General features: G+C 46.5%; 1 protein-coding gene across 1 annotated transcript; it reads left to right on the top strand.

Annotated features, from left to right (window-relative positions):
* The first annotated feature begins 18028 nt into the window (after positions 1-18028).
* Positions 18029-18916, top strand: LOC123395906. Its single transcript, XM_045090932.1, has one exon. The coding sequence runs from the start codon at positions 18113-18115 to the stop codon at positions 18479-18481; it is 369 nt and encodes a 122-aa protein (XP_044946867.1). The 5' UTR covers positions 18029-18112; the 3' UTR covers positions 18482-18916.
* The last annotated feature ends 7065 nt before the right edge of the window (positions 18917-25981 follow it).

Below are 25981 nucleotides of genomic sequence, written 5' to 3'. Positions count from 1 at the left end.
GTACCAGCAATGATTTGACGACCCATGTAACGCTGTCGATCGATATGGCGTCCAGATAGGCACGATCGCCGCCGCGAGAACCGGATAAGACCCCTGCCGGGGGGACGCTGACGTGCGCCCCCGGTCCGTGCCACGTACGATCGTGCCCTCTGCTGAACCAGCTCATGAGCAGCCCAAGAGCTGGCCGCGGTTGGTGCTCCGACGTGGCCACCTGCCGGCGCTCGGCCGCCCGAGTCCCCGACGCTGACGGCGACGGGCACGCTCTTATCCAGGCCAGACATGTCGACATGCTCAACGGTCAAACACGATCGAGCAATTTTGTATTTTCCCGCGCACGGCATGACGTGCCCCGCGCTGAAATTTCTCCCCGAGTCGGGTCATGGCATCCTGCCGCCGCGGTGACCGTCGGCGTCCGGGCGCGCCCGGCTGCCAGGGAGCGTGAACGGGGCGCGCGCCGCGGGTGGCGCCTCCCCGGGACGTGACCTGGAGTTGGTCCCTGTCGCAGTTGCGGTCGCTCATCATTGGCGGGTGCAAGTGGCCGGTCGGCATTATTGCTGGCTGAACCGGGCAGGACGCGACCGCTCTCGCCGGGGCGGCCCGTCGCGCCACCGCCCGGAACGGGGGGGCGTTTCCCGATCCGCGCCGGCCGTCTTGCCCGGCTCGTCGGCGCCTCGCTGCGGTTCCCGTGTTCGTGGCGGGGCTGGTCGAATCTTTCTTGTTTCAGGTGGTTGTTATCTGCCGTCAGCAAGCGTAACTGTACTGGCGAATCACGTCTCGTAGCGTCTCGGCCGTATCACGAGCAATCGATCGGACGAGCTGTCAGATGCTGATTTTGATTGTGTATGCGCTCCGGCTCCACTAAGGGCATCTCCAATGGTGAGATGGTCGTATGATCGTCATTGATAAAATTGCCACATAGATGATTTTAATAACATAACACATAATAATAATAAAAGGAGAATGAAACCATACTGTATGAACTTGAAGCAACGGTTCATGCACAAGCTCTGAGGCAAACATGGTTATTTCTTCAAAATTTAATGGACCCACTTAGCTATTTTACATATGGTTAACATACACTCTATTGAAGAGCTTGTGTGATGTGCTGTTGGTTGATGATGTGGATACTTATACCAACGACTGAACATACAAACTGTTGGAGATGCTCTAATGCTGATTCGTGCACGTTACGAGCTTCACGCCTTGATGCGTTGGGCGAGTGGTAGGAGGAGGAGTTTGGGCAAACCCTGTCAAACTCCTCCTTCCTTAATTTATGAAAAAGGGCAAATCTCCTTTTCACTCTGGCTTCCACAACATGCGTGCGCTCGATGTTCCGTTAGAATGGGTGATTGATTGGCAGCCACGAACCGAAGCCATGGTAGCGACTGATGTATGCGCTGCCGCCTTATCATGTCACGCAGTGCAGGTATCCCCTGTCCGGGCTTCAAACCGAACGTCTGATACGACAAGATGGAAACAGATCGATCGATCGACCCAGGATGCGCCAGGAGTTGTACGTGTAAGCTCCAGGATGCGCCGATCGACGACGCCGAGCGCACGAGACGTCAGCGGCGTGCTGCTGCTGCTGCTGCTGCTCAAGTGTCCAGCTCGCCGGTCGGTGCGGCTAGCGGTCGACGTCGGGCTGGACCGGACTAGGCCGGATGCGGCCTGCCCAGAAGGGCCAGAACACATCACCGGAGGCGACCGCACGCACGTACGCACAGGCCGAAAATTCGAGAGCGACCAAGTTGGCTACGTACGTACGGGGTGGCAAAGGCCAAAGGATCTCCTCCTCCTCCTCTTCATCATCTGCGAATTGTGCACGGCAGCTTGGCTCGAGAGCTCGTGGGTGGCTACGGTACGGATCAACCCGCCGAGTTCCCGTCGATCGTAAACTGGAGCAGGGCGTCATTACAGCGTGTTTTCCCTTCAACCAAGCCTGTATTAGCACGTGTTTATTTCATTTTGAGAAAAAAAACACACGTGTTGTCCAGACGTTCTTCTCTTTCTCTTTCTACAACGTTTGCGATCCTCATGGTAGTTATGTACAGAATATATTGTTCTTCCGTGTACGGCAGCGACAAGGAAACTACAAATATAGCCATGATGGTAAGATCGTGATAAGTCGTCAAATCCTTCTCGCAAAAGAAATAAAGTCGTCAAACCCACCATCCCGGCTTCCACTTTTTGCATTTTCATTCTTCTGTTTTGGCCCTTTTTTAATGTCCAAAATTATGAGCATGTTTTAATTTTGTTTTCTAGAAACTAGCATCTTGTCCCTTCAAAAAAAGAAAAAAAGAAATTAGCATGTTGTGAATAGAGCCTGTCACGATGAGCACCGCCAGCGGGAGACCCTATTTGTCGCGCGTTGCGGCAAAAAGCCATGGCCCTATTTGTCGCGCGTTGCGGCAAAAAGCCATGGCTTCGCACACAGAAAACTTTAGCGACTTGGATGATCTGGGGCGGTCCATTAATAGTTGCGGGGATGCCGGTTTTGAAAACCTTCTAGACTTTTTTAGCTGTTTTTTTGGTTTTGGAAACTTTCTGAAGATTCACTGAACCGATTTTTCTGTTTTTTCGCTTTTGTTTTTCTGTTTCAAAAATGTTATGGATTTCAAAAAATGTTCCAGAATTTGAAAAAAAATCCGGAATTAGAAAACATCATCCGGATTTTGAATTTTTTCCGAATTTGAAAAAATATTCGAAATTTTGGGAAAAAGTTTTAGAATTTAAAAAAATGTTCTGGAATTTTTATCAAAATGTTCCAATATTTGAAAAATGTTCCGTAATTCCAGAAAATGTTTTGGAATTTGAAATATATAGAAAAACAATTAATAGATTTTTTAAACAAAAAAATAAGCTGGACGGGTCCAGTTGGGGGCGAGCCGAAGATGGGCTGGCCCTGTCGGAGTCGCCTTCCCTATGCGGGTGCGACTCCTTGCCGCAACGCGCGGCGAATAGGAGGTCCCCAGCCGGCGTCCCCCCTTGTACGGGCCAGGCTCGAAGTCTCTTAGTGACCCTAGCTCAGTTGAACAGTTTTTTTCCAGTGATTTATCTTTTATATCTAAATAGCTAGTCCCCACTAATCTATTTCTTTTAACATGCAAGCATGACACCTCATCAACCAACATGCACTAGAAAAAGACCCACTCCAACATTCAGTGAGTCCTAGGAAAAGGTTCACCTCAACATGCAAACATGCATGATATATTTAATAAATAATTTACAAAAATACAATAATCAAACACAATAAACCATATATATTTTTTGTTTCAGCTCTAATATTATTTCTCTGATAATCTTATTTTCATAAAATCAATATCTTCGAAATACAACGTAAAATATTCTCGAAACAACGTGCGGGGCATCGTCTAGTTTATATACACACCCTAGTAATTTCACTATCTTATATTATATTTTTTATGTTCCTTTTGTTGTATTTTGAAGTCCTCTAAATGTATATATCAAGACAATAATTTACTTATTTTTTGAAATGTACATAACACATTAAAAAATGTTCATGGGCATGTAAAAGTTTGTTCATGCGATTCTACAAAATTGTTCGTACCACTCAATAAAATGGCCGTGACAATTAAAACAATTGCAAACATTTAAAAATATGTTCATGATTTTATTTCTAGAAAGAATCACAATGTAAACAATAGTTCGTATAATTTAGAAAATTTTGTACCATTCAGTAAGTAGTTCATGACATTTAAAACATATTCACACATTTTAAAATTATGTTCATGCGATATAAAGTTCTATTTGTGCATTTTGTCAAAAATTACTGATAAAATATGGAAAATGTCCCATTTTAAATTATGTTCAAATGACTTATAATTTTTCACATAATTAGAAAAATCAATTAAGATAGAAATTATTTTTGCACATTTTCTATATAATATTTGTGACATGTGACAAGATGTTTGTACACTATAACCGAGAGGATTAAAAAAGGTCATGAATTTTAAAATAAAAAATGAAAAGCGAAAATGAACAAAAGAGAGAAAGAAATAGTTGAACCAAAAGAAAACAGATTAGAAATACATAGAAAAAAGGAAAGAACTAGTCGATCTTCCCATAACCACACGAAAGGTTTCCAATTTTCCAAAACCAGCGTTGTTGGGCCAACCATCGGGGTCAAAAATGGCGAGAAAACATTGACTTACACTCCTCGTCGAGTAGAGTGTGGGGTTGAAAAAGTATATATTCCCGCTATATGAGGTCGTACTCGTTGTACTTTGTGTCGAGAGGATTGACCCCCCCCCCCCTCCTCTATCGCCGATTGCAGCCGCTCCGACTCCTGCTTCTCCTTCTTCAATAGCCACTCATCCGCCTCCCGATCCCTTTTCGGGATAACCAACACAGGAGGAAAATTGTCACCCGCCATAAGAGAAGGTAAGGTTTTAGAATGACCCGGTTGATAAAGGGTAGGGGAAATCACAACAAAGGGGTAGCCTGACCCACTTCACAGAAACCAAAAAACAGGTTTTCGCAACCAAAACGACCATTGATAGATTTTTCGGCTCATTAGTTAGTGTTATGGTTTTTTTCGTCAAAAGAAATTGATTGAAAAATATTACCATTTTTTTTGAAAGCAATGAAAAATATTACCATTAGGCTGTGCTTAGATGTTTTATGTTTATTTTCGCACATAATACAAGTTCCAAGTTAGGCTCTCCTTAGATGTTTTATCTTTTTTGAGTTTCTTAGCCTATAGTACTCTAGAAAAAAAAATACTCCCTTCGTTCCTAATATAAATCTTTTAAGATATTTCAATAGAAGTCTACATATGGAGCAAAATGAGTGAATCTACACTTTAAAGTATGTCTATATACATCCGTATATAGTTCACTAATGATTTTTTTTTAAAGACTTATATTTAGGAACGGAGGGAGTAGCAATTTAAAGTCTTGTGAGGGAACACATAACCTTCCGGAGACTTCCCTGAGTGGAGAGTAGCGCCATGTCGTCCTAATTTTTCTCGCACATCCCTAATCCTGCTCCTTCTAATCTCACAATATTTTGATCCAATCTCTCATACACATAGATCCTTCCCATCCCTCATCCGCCATCCATTCCTTTTTTCCATCTCTCAATCTGAGTTGGGGAGGGTGAGATCTGCAGTGAAGGAGATTATCCCTTTCCCTTCACGATGGATGTGCATAGTTTTCAGCTGGTCCAAAAAGAAGAAGATAAAGAGGAAGGGGATTACAATCAACAACGACAGCGAGAGATAAAAGGTGTGTCGGATCTGGCTCTTAATCTTCAGGCAATTAGTTTATCAGCACCTAGGGTCTGCAATCTGCAAGCAAATCAAGTAGAGCAGAGCCAGGAGATACAGGACAAATACATGCTATTGATGAAAATAGCATGCACAGGAGGAACCCCGATGACTATTTCAGAGCATACTATCACTCAAACCATGGCTAAAGTGTGGAAGCAACATTTTTATGCAATCACTCAAGTTTCAACTCACCTGTTTATGGCTTATTTTGTTTCTCGAGAAGATATGAGGTTTGTGTTCACCCGTCAGTCCTGGATAATGGGATCGGATAATCTACTCTTGGAATGGGTTGATCCGGAAGATGGTAGCAAGACAAGAGATGATTACAAATTCGAGCACATCTATGTAACTGTTAGAGCTTATGGGATTCCCAGAGAAGTAAGATCACTACAACTTTTACATGATATTATTTGCACGGTAGGTACTCCTTCGGAGTTCCATCCACTTCAGAACAACATGTTATTTGCAAGACCAGAGTACATATGGGCACTACAAAACTCAAGGTAATGCAGCCATTGATGGATAGAATCAATCTCACTCTTCCTGATAAGTCAACCACAGCTTTATGACAAGATCGAACGGATATGTCTTTTTTGTGGAGTAATGTTCCATAACAGTCAGCATTGTGGGTTAAGAAATAATCTAATCATGGAGAGAATAAGTTATGGGAAATCAGTCAAGGATATTCTTTTTATGCAATATGGAGAGAGGTTATTAGATCCTACGTATGTGCCTCAACCATCACTGCAACCAAGAAGGGATAGCTCATCAGTTCTTAGTGTTGGAAATATGCCCTAGAGGCAATAATAAAGTGGGTATTATTATATTTCCTTGTTCATGATAATCGTTCATTATTCAAGTTAGAATTATATTGATTGGAAACTCAAATACATGTGTGGATACATAGACAACACACTGTTCTTACTGAGCCTCTAATGGACTAGCTCGTTGATCAAAGATGGTCAAGATTTCTGACCATAGACACGAGTTGTCATTTGATAACGAGGTCACATAATTAGGAGAATGATGTGATGGGAAAGACCAAAACTATGAACATAACATATGATCGCGTTAGTTTATTGCTATCGTTTTATGCATGTTAAGTATTTGTTCCTATGACCATGAAACCGTGCAACTCACTGACACTGCAGGAGTAACTTGTGTGTATCAAACATCACAACGTAACTCGATGACTATAAAGGTGCTCTACAAGTTTCTCTGAGGGTGTCTGTTGGATTGACATGGATCAAGACTGAGATTTGTCACTCCGTATGACGGAGAGGTATCTCAGGGTCAACTCGGTAATACAACATCACAAGAACCTTGCAATCAATGTGACTAAGGAGTTAGTCACATGATCTTGTATTACAGAACGAGTAAAGAGACTCGTCAGTAACGAGATTGAACTAGGTATGGAGATACCTACAATCGAATCTCTGGCAAGTAACGTACCGATGGACAAAAGGAATTGTATAGGGGATTGATTGAATCCTTGACATCGAGGTTCAACCGATATAGATCTTCGTAGAATATGTAGGAACCAATATGGGGAATGTGTCCTAGTGAGTTTCTCGCTCCAATTGCAAGCTTCAATATGACGGCAAATCGATGGGATGGACTTGTCCGCGGAGGAGGTGAAGTCATAAGGAAGAAAAAGAGAAGCCGAAGAAGAAAAAGAAAGTAAGACGAAGTCACAATAACTACTCTCGTGTTTATTGGCGGTACAAACGGCGGTGGGGTCAGGTGCGCCGCGATAAGTGTAGGGAATAAACTCATATAATACATCCTGGGCTGCGTTGTACATGCAGTATACAATAAGGTGGGCGCAAAACCACATGTTGGATGGCTAGAGGGATAGTGATATCCACAACCCACCAGGTTTTAAATCCTGGTGCTTGAATTATTCCTGGATTTATTTCAGAATTTTCGATGATACGTTTTCAGTGGTAGGAGACGTCGGGCGAGTGAGAGGCGGGGAAGGAGCTGTGGTGCAGAGGCGGGTCATGTCGGTGCCCGGCGTCGGGCGAGTGAGAGGCGGGGAAGGAGCTGTGGTGCAGAGGCGGGTCATATCGGTGCCCGCGTCGGGCTAGTGAGAGGCGGGGAAGGAGCTGTGGTGCAGAGGCGGGTCATGTCGGTGCCCGGCGTCGGGCGAGTGAGAGGCGGGGAAGGAGCTCTGCAGCGTAGAGGGGCCAGAGTTTCGCGGCGAGGTCGGCGTCTCGCATCCGGTGAGCGGGATCTGGTGAGGCAGTTGTGCAGGAACCCTATCGGCCGGCGAGGCGAGGCGATGCCTTTCCTGGCGCGACGTGAGGAGCGTGTGGGTGGAGCGATTTTTCTTCGTGCGCGGGGTTGCGGTTGGTTTTCGGAGGGTAATTGAAAAAAAAAAACAGGACGGGGTAGGTGGGAGGTAGCGAGAGGAGGGGTTGATCGAGCCTGATTGAACCATCACGACGACGGCAGATCCCCCTTTAATAGTAGAGATTTTCGACGATACGCTTTCAGTGGGAGGAGGCGTTCCCGTCGACGACGAGACGCCTACAGTGACTTCGTAAATCTAAAGATGATATGCCGGTTTAGTCTTTCGAGATGCTTATAGGGATAGAACGTGCATGTATGCGTTTATAGGGATGAGTGTATGCGTGTATATACGAGCGTTTGCGTTTGTATTTATGTTTAAAAAATACAACGAGGTGGGCCAACGGTAACGCGAATCACGGCGCGAAAGTTCGCTCAGGATCTACCGATACGTGATGTTAGCACTCAAATTGACTTTCTTGTTGCAGTCGAGCTTGCTCAGCAATCCTGCTTATTGTGCGACTTGCCAACGCTCATCGAGTTTTTGTCCAAAAGGACCCCCTGTCGAGTGGGATTGTCAAAAAAGACCACCTGCGAGTGCAAACGGCTAAAAAGACCCCCACCCCGGGCGGCGGCAGGCGCGCCAGGCGGCACGTGACACCTGCCGCCACCGCAGGAGGCGGCCGTGGGGCCTGCCGCCACCGCCCCTGGTGGCCAGCGCGGGATCCGTTCCCGATTCGTTCTGTCCGTAACGGACAAGCCCGGGTGGGCCCTGCCGCCTCGGGAGCAGGCGGCCAGGTGCCCTTTTTTCCGCGCGCCGGCACTGTTGATGATTGATTGCGCTGATTCCGAGGCTCCTTTCCCGCTCGAATTTTTCCCGCGCGGCCGGGCAGAACTGTGGGATTTTTTTCCCGCTCTCCACCGATGAAACAGTGCGAAATTTACTCCTTTATAAGCGAACCGCGTCGCTGCCTCCTCTCTCACTCTCTTCTCCTGTCGTTGCCTCCCGTGTCACTCCTCTTTCTCACTCTCTTCTCTTTCTCACTCTCTTCTCTTTCTCACTCCGTATGAATGTTTATGTGGCGATTTAGGACGGATTAAAGTGAGATTTTGAAGACGTTGTAGTTGAAGAAAAGATAGATCAAGGTAAGAGCTTTCCATATCTGTTGGTTGTGTTTGCATGCATGATGTATTTATTTTGTTTGATTAGTTACTAAGTATGTGTTTTCTTTTGTCTTAGAGAGCGTATTATCACTTTTGTGGAACTATTTTGAAGACGTTGTAGTTGAAGAAAAGATAGATCAAGGTAAGAGCTTTCCATTTCTGTTGGTCGTGTTTGCATGCATGATGTTTTTATTTTGTTTGATTAGTTTCTAAGTATGTGTTTTCTTTTGTCTTAGGGAGCGTATTATCATTTTTGTGGAACTATTTTGTCATGCGATATGAACTACTAAGTTGAAGATCAAGGTATGAGACTTTGTTCATATTTGTGTTCATGTGATAATAGGTCGACTATGTTCATATATTACCGATGATTTGTTCGTGTTTGCATGCAACTGGTATTTAGAAAGGAGCCGAAGAAATGCATATGTAACTAGCATTTTTGTAAAAAACATGTAATAATATGTTAGCTCCATTAGTATTATTACATGCAAGACGCGTGTGTAATATATTTGTTTATTTGATAATTTACCAACCCCGTAGAAATATGATTCGTGATATATATATATATGCAGTATGTATTTTGCCGCATATATATATATGCAGTATGTAATTTGCCAACCAGAGGTATGAATGACATATTGTAATTCATCTTCTATTTATTTTATAGATGTAGTGTGACGATAAATGATACAATATAAATTATTATGCGTAGATGTAATGGATGTTGTTAAATTGTTATATGTAAAAAAGATAAGTAATGGATGTTGTTATTACAATGTAAATCTAAAAATATGATTTTTAATGGACTAACGATGTAAATATGGCTGCTCGTTAGGTACTATGGAAAATTTGTTAGTGTTTTATGGGCACATCGTACGTGAGGGTCCTTCTGGTGTGGATGTGTCTAGGTGCGGGATGACTACGGTTGTAGTGAAAGACATGGTTAATGTAGAGTATGCGGCAGTTAGAAGGTGCATCCGATCGGTGTTTGGTTCAGCGATGAATGGAAAAAAAATGACCCTGGAGGCTTTCGTGGTTGAGGGAGGAAATCGTTGGGTTTTGCGACGGGTTACCGGTGAAAGAGCATGGGCGTCGTACATGGGTTTTGCAAGCAATCCCAATAACTCCATGTATGGACAACCCATGGTTTATGTGGAGTTCATTTCTGCCAGTGATGTCGCCGAGTGCAGTAGCGGTGCCGGTGAGGCCGAGTTGGCCGCAACTGTAGCCCCCGACGCCGGCCCATCAGAACCAAGCGGTGGCAAACATATGGCCATAACTGTAGCCCCCGACGCCGGCCCAACGGAACCAACAGGTGGCCATCAAGTGTATGACACGGGATATTGATCTGCGGTCGTTGACATGAGCGAACATGTCGAGGGATTGCCAGAGGCGCTAGATGATGACGATGATGGTCATTCTTCTGCGTCTTCGGAATCAGATGATGATGAAGTTGTTCCTCCTGAGAATGCGGTCGCTGCAGCAATCAACCCAGAGTTTTTACAGGTTATGAGCATCACCAATGAATTTCACTCTGTTGCTGGCCTAGACGCGGGGAGTCTGGCCGTTGGACAGATTTTCCCAGATAAGAAATCTGCTAAACAAGCAATACATAGCTATGCAATTGCTATACACAGGCAACATAGAGTGAAGCAGTCTGATAAAAAGGAGTTGAAGCTCATATGCATCCATCGCGAAGCGGGTTGCCGCGGAAGAGTTATTGCTCGCCAGAAGCCTGGGGCATGTCAGCCATGGCATGTCACAAAAATAGAGCAACATGGTTGTGAGCAAACCGGCACTCTTTCAGAGCACCGCAACGTGACTGCAGAATATGTGTCACAGGTGATGCAAACCATTGTGCAGCAAAGTCTTAATATTAGTATTAGGGCTTTGCGTGCAACTGCATCTGATCTGATTGGTTTCCCCGTCAGCTATAGCAAGGCTCGTCATGCAAAGGAAAAGATATTTCAGAGGTTGTATGAAACCTATGAGGAGGCGTACTCTTTTGCCCCTAGAATGCTGCATCAGATTTCAGTTGCTAATAGGGGGACTCAAGTTTTCCGGAAAGAACGTCCAAATCCATTGAACCCGGACGAGCAAATCCTGGATCGCTTATTCCGGGCATTCGCCCAGACTATACAAGCATTCAAGCATTGTCGTCCGGTTGTATCAATTGATGGTACATTTCTCACAGGAAAGTACAAGGGCACACTCTTAGTGGCGATGGCAGCTGATGCAAACAATCAACTTCTTCCTATTGCCTATGCACTAGTGGAGAGCGAAAACAAACATAGTTGGCTATGGTTCCTGTGTTGCCTGAAGATGGGTGTCATCAAAGACCGGGAAGGGGTTTGCATCATCTCTGATCGCAACACCGGACTATTAAGCGCGCTTGAGATAATTAAGGCTTCACAAGATCCAGATTGGGGGTGGCCCGATCTGGAGACAAGGTGGTGCATGAGGCATTTGGCAGCTAATTTTTATTCGAAATTCAAAAACAAAGATTGGTTCAAGCTATTCAAGAGGATGTGCATGCAGAAAACTACAGCAAAAATGAGTGCTATCTGGGCAGGTATCAATGGTCAGATCGAGCGCGCATCCCTCCAGGCGAGAGAAGACCGGAGGGGTCGTCGAAGAGCAATAAATTTGAGCCAGTGGATTAATGAGAATTGTCCCAATTTGTACAAGTGGGTGCAGTCTCATGACACTGGCGCTAGATACGGTATAATGACAAGCAACATGTCCGAGGTGTACAATGGTGTTCTTAAAGGGGTGAGGGCACTACCTATCACAGCACTAATTGATGAAACTTGGAACCAGACTGTGTCATACTTTGCAGATAGAGTCACCGTTGCCAAGGCGCTAGTTGATTTGAACAAGACCTGGTCTGAGAAGATGCAAAGACATCTTGATGACAAAGCAAAGAAGTCGCAAAGACATGGGTGCAGGCAGGTAGATGCACTTAGGAATAAATGGGAAGTTAGTGTGCGAGCAATGTTTGTGAAGGGTCACCACAGGGGAGCAAAAAAACAAGCTGTGACGCTTGGCGCAACATCGTGTGAGTGCACTTGCAACAAGCCCAAGCTTCTGGGATATCCTTGTAGTCACGTATTGCGGGCAGCTGCAGATCAACAAATTAGTGTCGAGCCGTACGTATCACCATACTTCAACATGCACAATTTGTACAACACTTGGAACGGTGAGTTTTGGGCATGGGGCATTGATACGAACTACAAGCAATTATGGCCAGAAGGCACCACATGGGTTCCAGATCCCGCATTGATGCGAACCAGCAAGGGACGGCGTCAGTCTAGGCGTCATCGCAATGACATGGACCACAGCCAGTTGGGAGAACCAAGGCGATGCCGCGTATGTAGGTGTGCTGGTCACCCGCGTAGGGACTGTCCGTATCGTAACAACAACACTGCGTGATATGTAATCATGCTATGTATTCATAATTTAATCGTGATGTAATATTCGGAACATGTATTTTAATTTAATCGTGATGTAATATTCGGAACATGTATTTTAATTTAATCGTGATGTAATATTCGGAATATGTATTTTAATTTAATCGTGATGTAATATTCGGAATATTTAATTTTTTTCATCGTGATTGCAGGTTATGGCTGAAATGCCCCAGCTTTTGAATGGTTATCACGACAACCACCACCGTTGCCAGCTTTTCATAAATCCAAATCATGAAAATCCTCCTCAGACCTTCCGGCTTCGAACTGTAAAGACGCCCTGGTCAATAGAGAATCGGTTCCTTGAACACCTTGAGGCTTATGGGCTCCTACATTTTGCGAACATCGCAGCTCGTCGAGGTAGTTTTACTGTCGACCCATCCCTTTTGACATCCCTCGTTGATAGATGGAGACCGGAGACCCACACATTTCACTTTCGATGTGGAGAGCTTGCACCTACTCTAAAAGATGTGTCAATGATCACAGCTTTACCAATTAGAGGTGTGCCAGTGGTACATCCACGAGTTTCTCCTAATTGGCCAGCAGATGTCTCTGCCCGTCTGAGGCTCGAAATGCCCATATCAGATCGTTCTGGTCCGTCTCGAGGTGTCCCACACAGCTGGCTTCGTATTAACTTCGAAATTTTATCTACCCATGCTGATCCTGAGACAACGAAGAGACACTTGTTTGCATATTTGTTGTGGCTCTTCGGTGTGATGTTTCCTAATTCTCACGGGGATGTAGTTTTGCCTGGTCTCATCTATTTTGCCGCAAAGATAGTTGACGAACCTTTACCCCAAAATCCACCATATAGCTTTGGTTCTGCTTTGCTTTCTCACACATACCGAGGGTTGTGTGATGCCACTCAAAAAACGGCATTCACATCTAAAGCTCCATTACTTTGTGTCTCCTACTAGTTTCTACAGTTGTGGTCCTGGGAATACTTACCTGTAGGACGACCGCAGATAGTAGAACCCGCAACCCCGTACAACTATGGTGAGGGTGTTGTAACTATGTCCACTCGGTGGATGTTGGGTCAAAAAAAATGGTCTACTAAAATTGCAAAAAATTGTTACCCCATATACCATGATCAGTTTGAGCTTCTTAACGACTCACTAATAACATGGAACCCGTGGACTGAGGCGCACATTGATATGGTATTTGGTTCGTAACACATGCCAGTGGAATGCGTGAGAGATAGTGCCTTTTGGATGACTTGCTGCAATTTACTCTATCTATGGTTTGTGGAACCGTATAATCCTGACCGTGTCATGAGACAGTTCGGTCTATATCAAGATATTCCACCACCGGTTTCAAGATGTATCGACGAAGAAACTCATAAGTAAGTAAGATGTGACCTAGCTAAATAGATATTCCATCAACTATTCTTGAATTTTTTTTTTTGTTATCTATAATTACAGGATGAGCAATATGGGCAGATCTGGTGTGGACTGGAATGCAGAAAACATTGAATGGATAAATCAGTGGAATAATGAAGCTCTACAAAATATAGTGCCTCAGCAACGGTAATTTTACTAATGTTAATTTAATTATGTGCTTATAAAATACAGAATGTGATGTCAATTTAGTAATGTTAATTTATTTATGCAGAACGTATGATGCAACTACGACAGAAGCGTACTATAATTGGTATCGCATGAGCACGCGTACTAGACTGACGAGCGAACCACCTACGATGCCAACACATCCAACGCATATGGAACAGTTGCAGAGACGGATGGACACATCATCAGCTTACTATCGTGACTCCGCGGTAATAATCAACATCTTGCTATTCAGGTCCATCATTTCATGAACAATTTAACCAACGAACAACGATTTTTTTCAGATTGACATTTGCACCCAAGTACAAGCGATGGCGAGTGAAGGAATGCGAGCCGAGGGAAGTGATCCTAAACGCAGGTCGTGGTTTAAAAAAATTAGCGAATTCGTGAGCACAAGGATTACGAGATGCGGTATAGAGAACGACGTTGTCACTGCAGCGTACAACATTCCGGAACCGAGGTCAGCTAGACCGAGTGGGGCGCCGTCGTCGTCCATGCGGTGGGCAGAGGGTTGTAATACTATGCCGACACTTCCACGACATGACTCTTCTCTACCAATACATGGGCAGACATCACAGGTAAATGCTCCAGATGTAGGATCGACACCCGAACAAACTCATTTCGTGGAGCAGGATGCATATACAGCATATGACGCACACATTCAAGGATCTCAGCCATATCTGCCCACACGAGGGATTAGGATGTCCGAGGAGAATCGTTGGGCTGAGACAAGCGAGGGAGCACAAAGCTACAACAGCGGACAGGTATGTACAATTATAATAAGCAATTACATAACTTCTATTTACACATCTTTTTGCTACACACAATTTATTTTAAAAACATTTTTTCGTGGACCAGGAAATTAATGATCCATCATGGGGAGATGAACATACCCAGCGTGGCGTACAGAAAGAAATACTCACAGAAACCCATGATACTCAATGCACGCTCCCAGGAATGATAAATGATTTTTTCGGGCAGGACGTTATTGGTCCATCTTACATCAATTCTGAGTCACAACCATTCACCTACAATTTAGAATCATCATCTCAATATGGATTTCAGACTCCACCACCTATGCATCAGTTGCAGACACAGGAACACGAGGGACAGTACGGTCGTGGTCTTCGTGAACACAGACCCCCTGATCGATTGTCACCCTCCGGTCGTCGGGCAAGGCCAGCTGGTCGTCGTCGCATAGGGTGATTCGTCTATGTATGTGTGCGAACAATTGCATCTCTCTATGTCAGTTTCAAACTTTCAGATGTACGTACAAGACATCTATGTAGTTTCATGAAATAAAAGTTCGCGATATATTTGAAGTTGCTTCCATAAAATAAGATACATAAAATAAGATTCATAAAATAACATACATAAAATAACATACATAAAATAAGATACATTAAGATGTAGAGTTCATAAAAAAAACTACATAAAGTCGTCGTCATCCTTCGACGATGCAGAGCTCTCGCCCTTTGACGAAGCGCTACTCTTGGCCTTCGATGATGATGCGCTCTTGGCCTTCGTCGATGACGCGCTCTTGGTACTCGGCATGAAGATATCGTCTTCGTCCTCACTATCGTCAATCCACAAGAAGGGATGTTTTACTCCACCTCCACCGCGTATGTGTTGGCCTTTCTTCTTCCATCTTTCATTCAACCGCAGAAGTTCTTTCCGAATCTCCTCATATGTCCTCGCAGGCCACCCCTTCCTAGCTAATGCGTGGGCAACCTCATTCAGTAGCGTGTCACTACTGATGAGTTCGTCCCATGAAACTATTCTATTATCTATCTTGAAATTGCTAGCTAAGCGCAGAAGACACTCGGACATACCACTATGAAAACTACGATCGAAAGGATAATGAGACATTTTCAGCACACTCCTTACCGACCTTGGTCTGGAGGGGGTTTTATAGGTGCAGCAGAGCGAGACGAATAACTAATGGCGGGAAAACGAGGCGGGAAAGCGAGGGCGGGAAAGCGAGGGCGGGAAAGCAAGGGCGGGAACAAAGTGGCGGCAAAGCTATACGCGGGATAAAATGGCGGGAAAGCGAGGCGGGAAATAAATGGCGGGATAAAATGAACATACACGTAGCTGAAATTAAGATACCCATTGCGGAAACTAAGATACAATTTGCCGAAATTAAGATACATCTTGCAGAAATAAGATACAACTAAGACAACTTAACATACAATAAAATAAATCTACTGAGTCCAACGTGGATATTTTCCTTTTCCATCACCAGCTTCTTCTGCTGCCTTGGCGGCACGAGCCCTTTCTCTCTTTCTCTCCCTCTCAGCTTCACGGGCCTGTTCCCACTGTCTGTAAACCTCCTCCAGCCGAAGTTTCTCTTCTTGATTTTTCCTTTTCATCTCATCAAGAAAAGCCCTCTGCTCCACACAGTAATCTTCCCACTCTTTCTTCTGCTCTGCTTTCTCCTCTGCTTCAGCCTTCTCACGACGCTCTTCCAAGTCCAAGCTAGCCCATGCACGGCGACCTCTTTCACGAATCTCGGTCACCGCCCAGTCCGGCATTTCCGTGTCAATCCAACGATAGTACATGCAGAGAGGAGGAGGAGACTAAAGGATGGATCAGATTCAAGTAAACAATAAAATCAAATAACAATAATCTGGATGACTTGAGCATACCGGAGGCCTGACGTACGCAGAAATAGATTCGGGTGGATCAGATTCATAATTGGCGCACATGAAAAACTTCATGCCCAACCAATCTGAAAAATCCGTCACCTCCTTCACCTTGCAGACATCTCCGCACCAACATCGAACTGCTTCCACCCCCCGAGGCAAGCTTGCACTCTGCATTTTCCTAGGCCTAATGCTCTGATCCGAACAAGGCAAACTCATACTGACTATGGAGGTGCAGGTGCTTTAAAGTCTGTCTGATGGTGAAGAGAGTTTCACTCTCTGCCTCCTTTTATAGGCTCTGTCGGATGTCTACGCGGGAAAAAAGGGCGCGAAAACGAGAAACTGCAGCGGGAAAATTTGGCGGGAAAATAACGCGGGAAAATTAGGCGGGAAACTATTGCACTGCTCGTCCGTCGTTATCGCGTGTCACTGCTGCGATAGCAATCAAACATTCACTCCCAAAATATTTGATCGAGAGCTAAAACATACTTTCTCTATAAATAAATATAAGAAACGCTATTGTAAACAATGTCGACCTAGAGATAAAAGCCCCACGAAACCACCGTAACGAACAGTGTCGATCAGGACACAAAGAGTCACTCTAAAATCGCCGCGGTGAACAATGCTGACCCGAAGATGAGAGCCCCGTGAAACCACGGAAAAAACCGCCCGCCTTCACCAGCGTGGATATCTTGGTTTGGTTCGAGGGATGGGGGATAACCACGGCCCAACAAAATATCCGTAGTAGATGCCTTCCATGCACTTAGCCATCAGTGCAACTTGCACAATATTTTTGTTCAAAAGGATTGCACGGTCCGAACCGGAGCAAAGAAGTAAATTTCGCACTGTTTCGTCGGTGGATAGCGGGAAAAATTTCCACTGTTCCGGCCGGCCGCGCGGGAAAAATTCGAGCGGGAAAGGAGCCTGGGAATCAGCGCAATCAGCAACAGTGCCGGCGCGCGGAAAAAGTGCACCTGGCCGCCTGCTCCCGAGGCGGCAGGGCCCACCCGGCCTTGTCCGTTACGGACAGGAGTGGGCGGGAACGGGATCCCGCGCTGGCCGCCAGGGGCGGTGGCGGCAGGCCCCGGCCGCCAGGGGCGGTGGCGGCAGGCCCCCCGGCCGCCTCGTGCGGTGGCGGCAGGTGCCACGTGCCGCCTGGCGCGCCTGCCGCCGCCCGGGGTGGGGGTCTTTTTTGACGTTTGCACTCGCATGTGGTCTCTTTTGACAATCCCACTCGACAGGGGGTCCTTTTGGACAAAAATCCACGCTCATCGAGTTCCCTCTGCACAGCTGAGAGAAAGGAGGCCGGTAGCACCACTTATTCCTCATCTTTCTTTATTTTTTCCTTTTTTTTTTTTGCGTCTTGATCTTTATTGGGGACTTGCAAAAAGGGAACAGCAGCAAAGCGACCCTACGAAACCGGCGGGAACATGCAACCGAAGCGCGGACCAACCGAACCAACCGCCCGTGGGAGGACCGAAGCTGGGCGGAAGTCGTCCAAGTCCGAGTCCAAGTCCACCGCAACACCAACCGCGTCGCCCGAGAAGACAACGCGTCTTCACTCCCCTCCCCTCCCCTCCCCTATAACACCCCCTCTCATCCGCGTTCCATTCCCACACAGCAATCAATCAACCAGCCGCGCTCTCCACTCCCCGTCCCCCCTCTCTCCGACCGCCCACCTCCGTTCGCATGGCCACCGAGGTCCTCCGCCCGCACAACATCCTGCAGCCGCAGAGGATCCGCGCCGCGCACCGGAGGCCCAGCAACCCCAGCACGGCCAGGAGGTCTCCTCCTCCATCGGCCGGAACGGCCTCCGCGACCGGCCGGAGACACCATGGCCGGCCTTCCTCCTCCTCTTCTTCCTCGCACGGGAAGGTGACGCACGCGGCCGCTCCGGCGAGGCGCCCCGCGGTGGAAGTGTACGCCGGCCCGGCCTTCTCCGCCGCGTCCCCCGAGCCGAGCTCGCTGCCGCTGCCGCAGTTCCCGCTCCAGAAGCCCGCGGCCGCCGTCAACGACGCCGCCACGCGCGACCTCAGGCGCATGCTGCGCCTCGAGTAGCCGGCGAGCTAGTCTCCCAGTGGACACGAGCTGTGTCTTAGTTTAGTTCTGGCAGCAGTCGTCGTTGAGCGGTGCGGCCGCGCGCGCCGAGGCCTCCGGCTCGGTTTTATTGTGTGGCCGGCGGCAAGGCGCGCGGGTGCCGTGGGCGCCGACGGCGGCGGTCCGGAATGAGCGCAGCCAGCAATGTGGCCATCGATCGACCGGCGTGGTGTAAATTACAAGCAGAATCCCAAGTCCAAGAGTACCTACGGATATGTACGACATACTAGTTGATCCCCTTTGCCTCTAGTTAGCACGCTGCAGCCTGCAGGTGCCAAATGGCCAACGTTAGGCTAAATTTGATTCATCTTCATGTTGATTAAAAAGGTTTACGTGTTCGAATCATTATGCTTTGAATCAGTCACATCGAGGATAAATGTTGATTTCAATTATTCACATCCAAGATAATGTTGATTTGAATTAGTCACACCAGCCGGCAGGTTGCTTGCCCAGCCTACATGCCTTCCGTGCGCTACCCGGCATGTTTGTTAGCAGCTGAATTGGTCGTCTCACCTATACTTTCTCGTACAAAAAAAAGAGAGAGAAGAATTGGTCGTCTCAGTCGTCTTATCTTTGTTATCTCCACATACCTGCCTCATCGGTCAGCATCTACAAACAGATCCCTTATATTCGTCTTAAACGTAGATAAATCGTTCGGTCAACGACTGATCATAAGATTCAATTGGATTCTTCCTATTGTTTCAAACTCCTGTACTGATTAACACCCTTCATATCCATCTTAAATATGAAGATGATATGAGAAATCGCGGACATGCCCGCACACGTTTGGTCAGTCCGTCACATAGGACGCGACTTCATCCTGAATCATTTTTTTCTTTTTCTTTATTCATTTTTTTTCTTTTTTCTTCTCTTTTTCATCAATCACGACCGGGGCAGACATAAGAGAAAAATATAAGAAATATGGCTGCACGAATGAAAAAGTGAAGGCTTAAAACAAACACGCCCGATCACTGACCGGACACGCCCGCGGGCGTAAAGAGAGTCATATTTGCTAAGCGTGGTTGTAGATGCTCTAAACGCATACCCTCCAACTAACCTGATGCTAGCGCATCTCGGGCACCAACATTAAATCAGACAGAGTATTCGTCCGTGAAATGATGGGATTAGGCAACACAGAGTGACTCGAAAGTCGTCATATAAAATGAGGTTTAGTTAATTTAAAATTTAAATGCTCTTAATCACATAACGTCCGGTCACAAACAAAAACTAAGTATGCATAGTTTTTACATGTCCGAATACAAAGCAATATATGTGCGATAGCCCGTGTAAAAGATTTCCTGCCCTGCTGGACTGACAATCTGAGTCTCCATGCTCATGCTGCCGCCTCCTTGTCTTGACCGCCTCCTTCTCCGCCCCCTCCACTTGATCCTTCGTGCACTTCAACATAATAAGAGAAGGGCTTGCACGATCATCCTTGTATCGTCATCCAAATCCTTCATCTTCAAGGTCAACACATTCGTCTCCTCCGAAGAGGTTGCGAACTCAACCTTCTTCTCTTCAAGTCCAACCTTCTTCTTTTTAAAGTTGAGCGTCTTCTCAGTCATCGCCATCAAGATGGAAGACCTATCGGCCTTACATGTCTCCTTGATGTCGGAGCGCTTGACACATGTCTCCTCATTCTTCGCTAAGATGTCCTCAAACCTCTCCATCATTATGGTCGTGGGTCCTTCTCGCTTTGCCTTCTCCTCCTCCCACTTCTTTCCCCGGAGCCCTATTCCGATCTTCTTCGGCGGCTCTTTGGTTGGGTCAGCTGGATCACCCATTTTTTCCTCAGTGCCCATGCCGACGGTCTTGGCTGAGTTGACAGTAAATATATTCCACCTAGTGTGCCCATTCAACTTCAACCAAGCATGATGACAAAGTTCTTCTTCTTAAACTTTTGAGAACAAATTATACACACGAGAAGCTACAAAATAAAACATTGTCAAGAATATGCATATTCAATCTGGCCAAATGACCAGTAGAGCATATCTGACCAAGTGATCAACACATATAATAATGTACTTGCTCGGAGATTTGCACACCACTTGGCCACCGTATGGTGAGTTGCTTCAAGTGTCCGCACAACTCGAAATGTGTGGGCTCCGCCTCAGTTTTCGATGGGTCGAAGATGTTAGGTGTCTGGTTTTAGGATCCCGCAAACCCCCTGGTTTGGTTCCAGTTTGTCGGAAAACGAAAGTATGGATTGGTCCACGCAACGAATACGGGACATCATTGGATGGCTTGTAGGGTCCGAACCACTCGGTCCGGACATATGCGGGAGATTTGAGGGTCTACGTTTGAGATGCCCTTAGTGTAGTTGGAACCCAAAAATAGACATTTTCTCTCAGTCACCCGCGTGGAGGGATGTAGGCCGACGCGTCTACGAAGTCCATGACCATATGTGTTGATTATTTTTGCATTACCAAAATTATCACAATAACTATTGTTAGTTTATATTTTGATAACGTGGACATCGCAGATGCATCTGCTTGCATCCTACCTGTGTGCACCAAAGGACTAGTAAGGTTTAGCCTGTGACAGCCTGAGACCGACGCTCCAGAAGATTCCCCCTTATTCCGTTTTCGTCGTGTCATTATTTTTTTATCTGTTGCATCATCATCGCATCATGCGCATCATCCGCATTGCATCGGCATTCCGTTGCCGCCAGTTTTTAAAAGTTGCATCCGTTATTAGTTGTCGATTCTCTCCGTGTTCATCGTTGCCCGTTCTGAGCCCGACCACACTCGCCCGCGCCCGCGACAGCGTTTAAATCTTGTTTTTAAAAGTGTGTATAAAACTTTCTTTGATTGGGTTGAAACTTGACGGGCGGTCTTATTTTAATGTAGGTAGGCCGCCTGCCAAATTTCGTCGCAATCGGAGTCCGTCTGGTACCCGAACGGTCGACCTTAGCGGCACCGTATCCGGTCTATCGTCGCACGTTTTTCGGTATTTTAAATCACATTGTCGGGGGCCTGTTTTCCCTCTCTTCTCCGGCTAGCCTACTCTACACGGCCACTTAGCCCGTCCCGTGTTCGAGACCGTTTGATTCCGATCGCAAGGTTGGATCCGGGACGAAATTTTGCTAAACCTAGCCCCCCCATTGTTATAAATAGACCCCCAAATCAATTTAGACAGTCACTCTCTCTCTCTCTTCCTCGGGATCCGCGCCCCTCAAACCCTACCCTCCCACCTCTCTCTCCTCCTCAGCGCCGCCGGGCCCGCCGAGCCCATCTGCCAGCCACCGCCCGAGCGCGGGTCGCCCCCAAGCCGCTGCCCCGAGCTCCTGCCAGCCGCCGCCCGCGCCGGATCTGTCGCCCTGCATCCCGCGCCTTGTTGTGCCACCCTAGGCCGCCGCCGGAGCCCCTGTGCGCCGCCTCATCGCCACCGCCTCGGGGTCCCAAGCCGGAACCCGCCATGTGCGCCCGTCCCCGACCTCCAGAGCCTCGCCGGAGCTCGCCTCCTCCCCGCCGCCCTCCGCCTCCGGCCAGTCCGCGCCGCCAGCCGGCGGATCTGCCGGATCCCAAGGCGCCAGCCTCCCTCGCCGCCGGCCTGCCGAGCCCCGCCATCCGTCGTCGTGGGAGTTGCGTCGTCGCGTGCTTCTCGATCCCGATCAGGATCGGGAGGAGGAGCCCCTCGCCGCTCGTGCGTTGACCTCGTGGTGGGCCTCGCCCCCCAAGCGGCCTAGCCTCGCCTCGCCTCGCCTCCGGCGCTTGGCTCAGTCGCGCCCGAGCCGACCTGCTGCACCGAGCCGGCCTAATCGGCCCTAGGTGAGCCACCCCATTTTTTTGCCCTATCCCTCGTCTGGGCGCATTGTAGTTTTTTTACACGCGCTGTTATTTTGGCTCAATAGTATATTCCGTCCCATATAGTTTTTAATAACCTGCGAATTTATTAATTTCAAAAAAGGCTAGAATTTTCAAATGCCCGTAGAATTCAAACCGTGCGTCGAATCGCAGCGAGTAATATATGAAACTTGTGTAGTTTTTCGCGTAGATTCGTAATTTGTAACTTGCATGCATGTTTGATGTGGTTTGACCCGCCATATGCCTAGTTTTGCATGCTGTCCTAATAGTGGATCGTCCCGTATTTATTATCGCGCGTGTTCGGATTGCTCAAATTCCGTAGATAAAATGCTTATATTTTTAGGAACCTTTTGCGATGTATTTTATAGTAGTTGTTTGTATTTTTGCATGTAGGATTACGTAGCTAGTTTGGTATATCGCGTTTAGCACATAATCTCGCATATACGTGTGGCGTTATTTTATTCTTGCAACCCCACATGTTATATATGTTTTCAGGGTAGAAAAATCCATATAATTTAACCGTGCATTTAGTTTTACCTTTTGAGCAAGTTAGTGCGCGTGATATTTTGCCATGTTGCCCTTTTATTTATTTTATGTGATTTAATCCGTGCATGATATGAATGAGTTGTCAACTAGAGATTTGTCCTTGGATATGTATGCTAGCCCTTGATAATTTTGGTTGCAATAGAAATCCATGTTTAGGTGTGGTTTGCTTGTTCTCGGCTTGCTAGAAAATAGTGTTGTTTTGGAGATGCTGAAATATTTCTAAGTCTGAAATCTGTTATATTTTGTTGCTGTGTTGTCTTGATTTTATCTGGTGATCTAAAGCTTTTTGAGGTTGATGCAATGGAGATAGTTGTAGACCTTAAGTTTGTCTAGCATGATGTCAATTTTCATGCCATTTGGGGTCCTGTAGTTTATGGTTTTGCTGCTGTCAATATGCCTTCAGATCGAAAACTGCACTTTCATAAACTGTGTTTTTTCTCTAAGTCTGAAATTGCGTGTGAGAAACCACTTCGTGAGTTCTTTTCCTAGTGTTTCATGCTTCCATGCTAGATGTTATTAGTTGTATGTTGTAGTGCTTCTTTCTCTCTATCGTCTCATGCCTTGTTTGAGCCTTTTGGATTCTTGCAGCTAGTTGTTCGAGGGCGTAGAAAATGATATGTGACTGATTTTGGCAGATTGTAGTGATTTCTTGTTTACTCGTAGTTGTTGAACCGTTGCTCCGTTTGGATTGTGTCCTATATGGAACTTGCTTAGAATCTCGTGTAGTTTCATAATATCTTGGTTGTTTTGTGTTTTGAAATGCTTGTGACTGTCGTTGCGCACATTTTGCATTCATGTCATCATATCTTGCGGTGTTCGTATCTTTTGAACCGTAGCTTCGTTGGAGATGTTCTCTATGTGTAAATTGATTGTAACGACACGTAGAATCATGTGAACCTATTTATTTTGCTGTTTAACAAACATTTAAAAGTGTTAGTTCGGATTTGGACAGAATTATAAATTAACGTATGAGGTCATCTCGGAGGTGCTATATGTCATTTCCGACGTCATTTAAAATGCCTAGATAGATAGTTTAGTTGCGCTTCACCTCTTGCCATGTTTAACAATATTTAATATTGCCGTGTACCTAATCAGGATAGAACTAAATAATTCGTATGTGGAGTTTCGTCAATATGCAACCCGTTGCATATTGAACTTTACTTAATGTGTAGTGTTTGTTTGTTGTGAATTGACATACCATGTCTTGCATATATTCAGCCGTTCATGCATCATTTGTGTTGTGCATCGTGCGGTGTATATCGTGTGTTGATTCTTGTTTCCGGTTTCTTTCGTCTCGATAGAGTTCCGCAAGCGTGTCGGAAAGTGAGGACCCGTTCGACTATATCGGTTCGTCCGCTTCACGAATTTGTTCTTCTTCCAAGCGGGATCTCAGGCAAGATGACCATTTCCCCAGATACCATTACTATCATTGCGATGCTAGTTTTACCGTTTCTATCGTTATGTCTCGCTGCCTACCACCTTTTAAGTATCAGCCTCTCAACATTGCCATGAAAACCTTCAACCTGTTCACAACCTAGCAAACCACTGATTGGCTACGTTCTCCTTGCTTAACCATGTGTTAGCGTTACTAGTTGCAGGTGCAGATGCTTCCATGTGATAACATGGGTTCCTTGTTATATCACTCTATTAAATGTTATTTAATTTAATGCACCTATATACTTGGTAAAAGGTGGGAGGTCGACCTTTCTAGCCTAGTGTTTTGTTCCACCTTTGCCCCCTTAGTTTCGGCTACCGGTGTTATGTTCCATAATTGAGCGCTCCTAACACGATCGGGGTTGTTATGGGGACCCCCTTGATAATTCGTCTTAGATTAAAGCTGGTCTGGCAGGGCCCAACATTGGTACCATATTTGCCCAACATAATAATTCCATTAATACTGAAATGCATAGGGAGTTAGCGCTACCCGAGGAGTAATTCAACATAATACTGGGAGGGCCAGTGCTGATGGTGCTGGTCCAAAACAGAGCACCGTGCGGGGCCAACCCGGGGCAACTCGGGTGATGTCTATCAGGCCACCGTACGCTTCGCTTATCCGTCGTGTCCTGAGAACGAGATACGCGGCTCCTATCGGGATCGTCGACACGTCGGGTGGCCTTGCTGGATTAGTTTTACCGTTGACAAATGTCTTGTGCATCGGGATTTCGTTGATGCTTTGGGTAATCTCAGAGTTGAGGTTTTCCGCTAAGGAGTCCGACGAGATCGCGAGTTTCGTGATCGAGGATTTCTATGCGGCTTGTGGTAATTTGTGATGGATTAGTTGGAGCATCCCTGCAGGGTTAAATCTTTTCGGAAAGTCGTGCCCGCGGTTATGTGGCAACGTGGAAACTTTATTTAACACTGGTTATAGACAACTTGAAGTTAACTTAATAAAAATATCTCAACTGAGTGCGTAACCATGAATGTCTCTTTCGTGAGTTCCTTCGCCGATCGAGAACACGATGGGGTTATGTTTGACGTAAGTGTTGGGAACGTCGCATGGGAAACAAAAATTTTCCTACGCGCACGAAGACCTATCATGGTGATGTCCATCTACGAGAGGGGATGAGTGATCTACGTACCCTTGTAGACCATACAGCAGAAGCGTTAGTGAACGCGGTTGATGTAGTGGAACTCCCTCATGTCCCTCGATCCGCCCCGCGAACAATCCCGCGATCAGTCCCACGATCTAGTACCGAACGGACGGCACCTCCGCGTTCAGCACACGTACAGCTCGACGATGATCTCGGCCTTCTTGATCCAGCAAGAGAGACGGAGAGGTAGAAGAGTTCTCCGGCAGCGTGACGGCGCTCCGGAGGTTGGTGATGACCTTGTCTCAGCAGGGCTCCGCCCGAGCTCCGCAGAAACGCGATCTAGAGGAAAAACCGTGGAGGTATGTGGTCGGGCTGCCGTGGAAAAGTCGTCTCAAATCAGCCCTAAAACCTCCGTATATATAGGTGGGAGAGAGGGGACCTTGCCTTGGGGCTCAAGGAGCCCCAAGGGTGTCGGCCGAGCCAAGGGGGGAAGGTCTCCCCCCCAAACCGAGTTGGACTTGGTTTGGTGGGTGGGAGTCCTTCCTTCCCTTCCCACCTCCTCCTTTTTTTTTCTTTCT

The sequence above is a fragment of the Hordeum vulgare genome, chromosome 5H, assembly GCF_904849725.1.
Source record: "Hordeum vulgare subsp. vulgare chromosome 5H, MorexV3_pseudomolecules_assembly, whole genome shotgun sequence".
Classification (NCBI taxonomy): domain Eukaryota; kingdom Viridiplantae; phylum Streptophyta; class Magnoliopsida; order Poales; family Poaceae; genus Hordeum; species Hordeum vulgare.
Note: the sequence above shows the minus strand (reverse complement) of the source record. Positions and strands in the feature narration are given on the sequence as shown.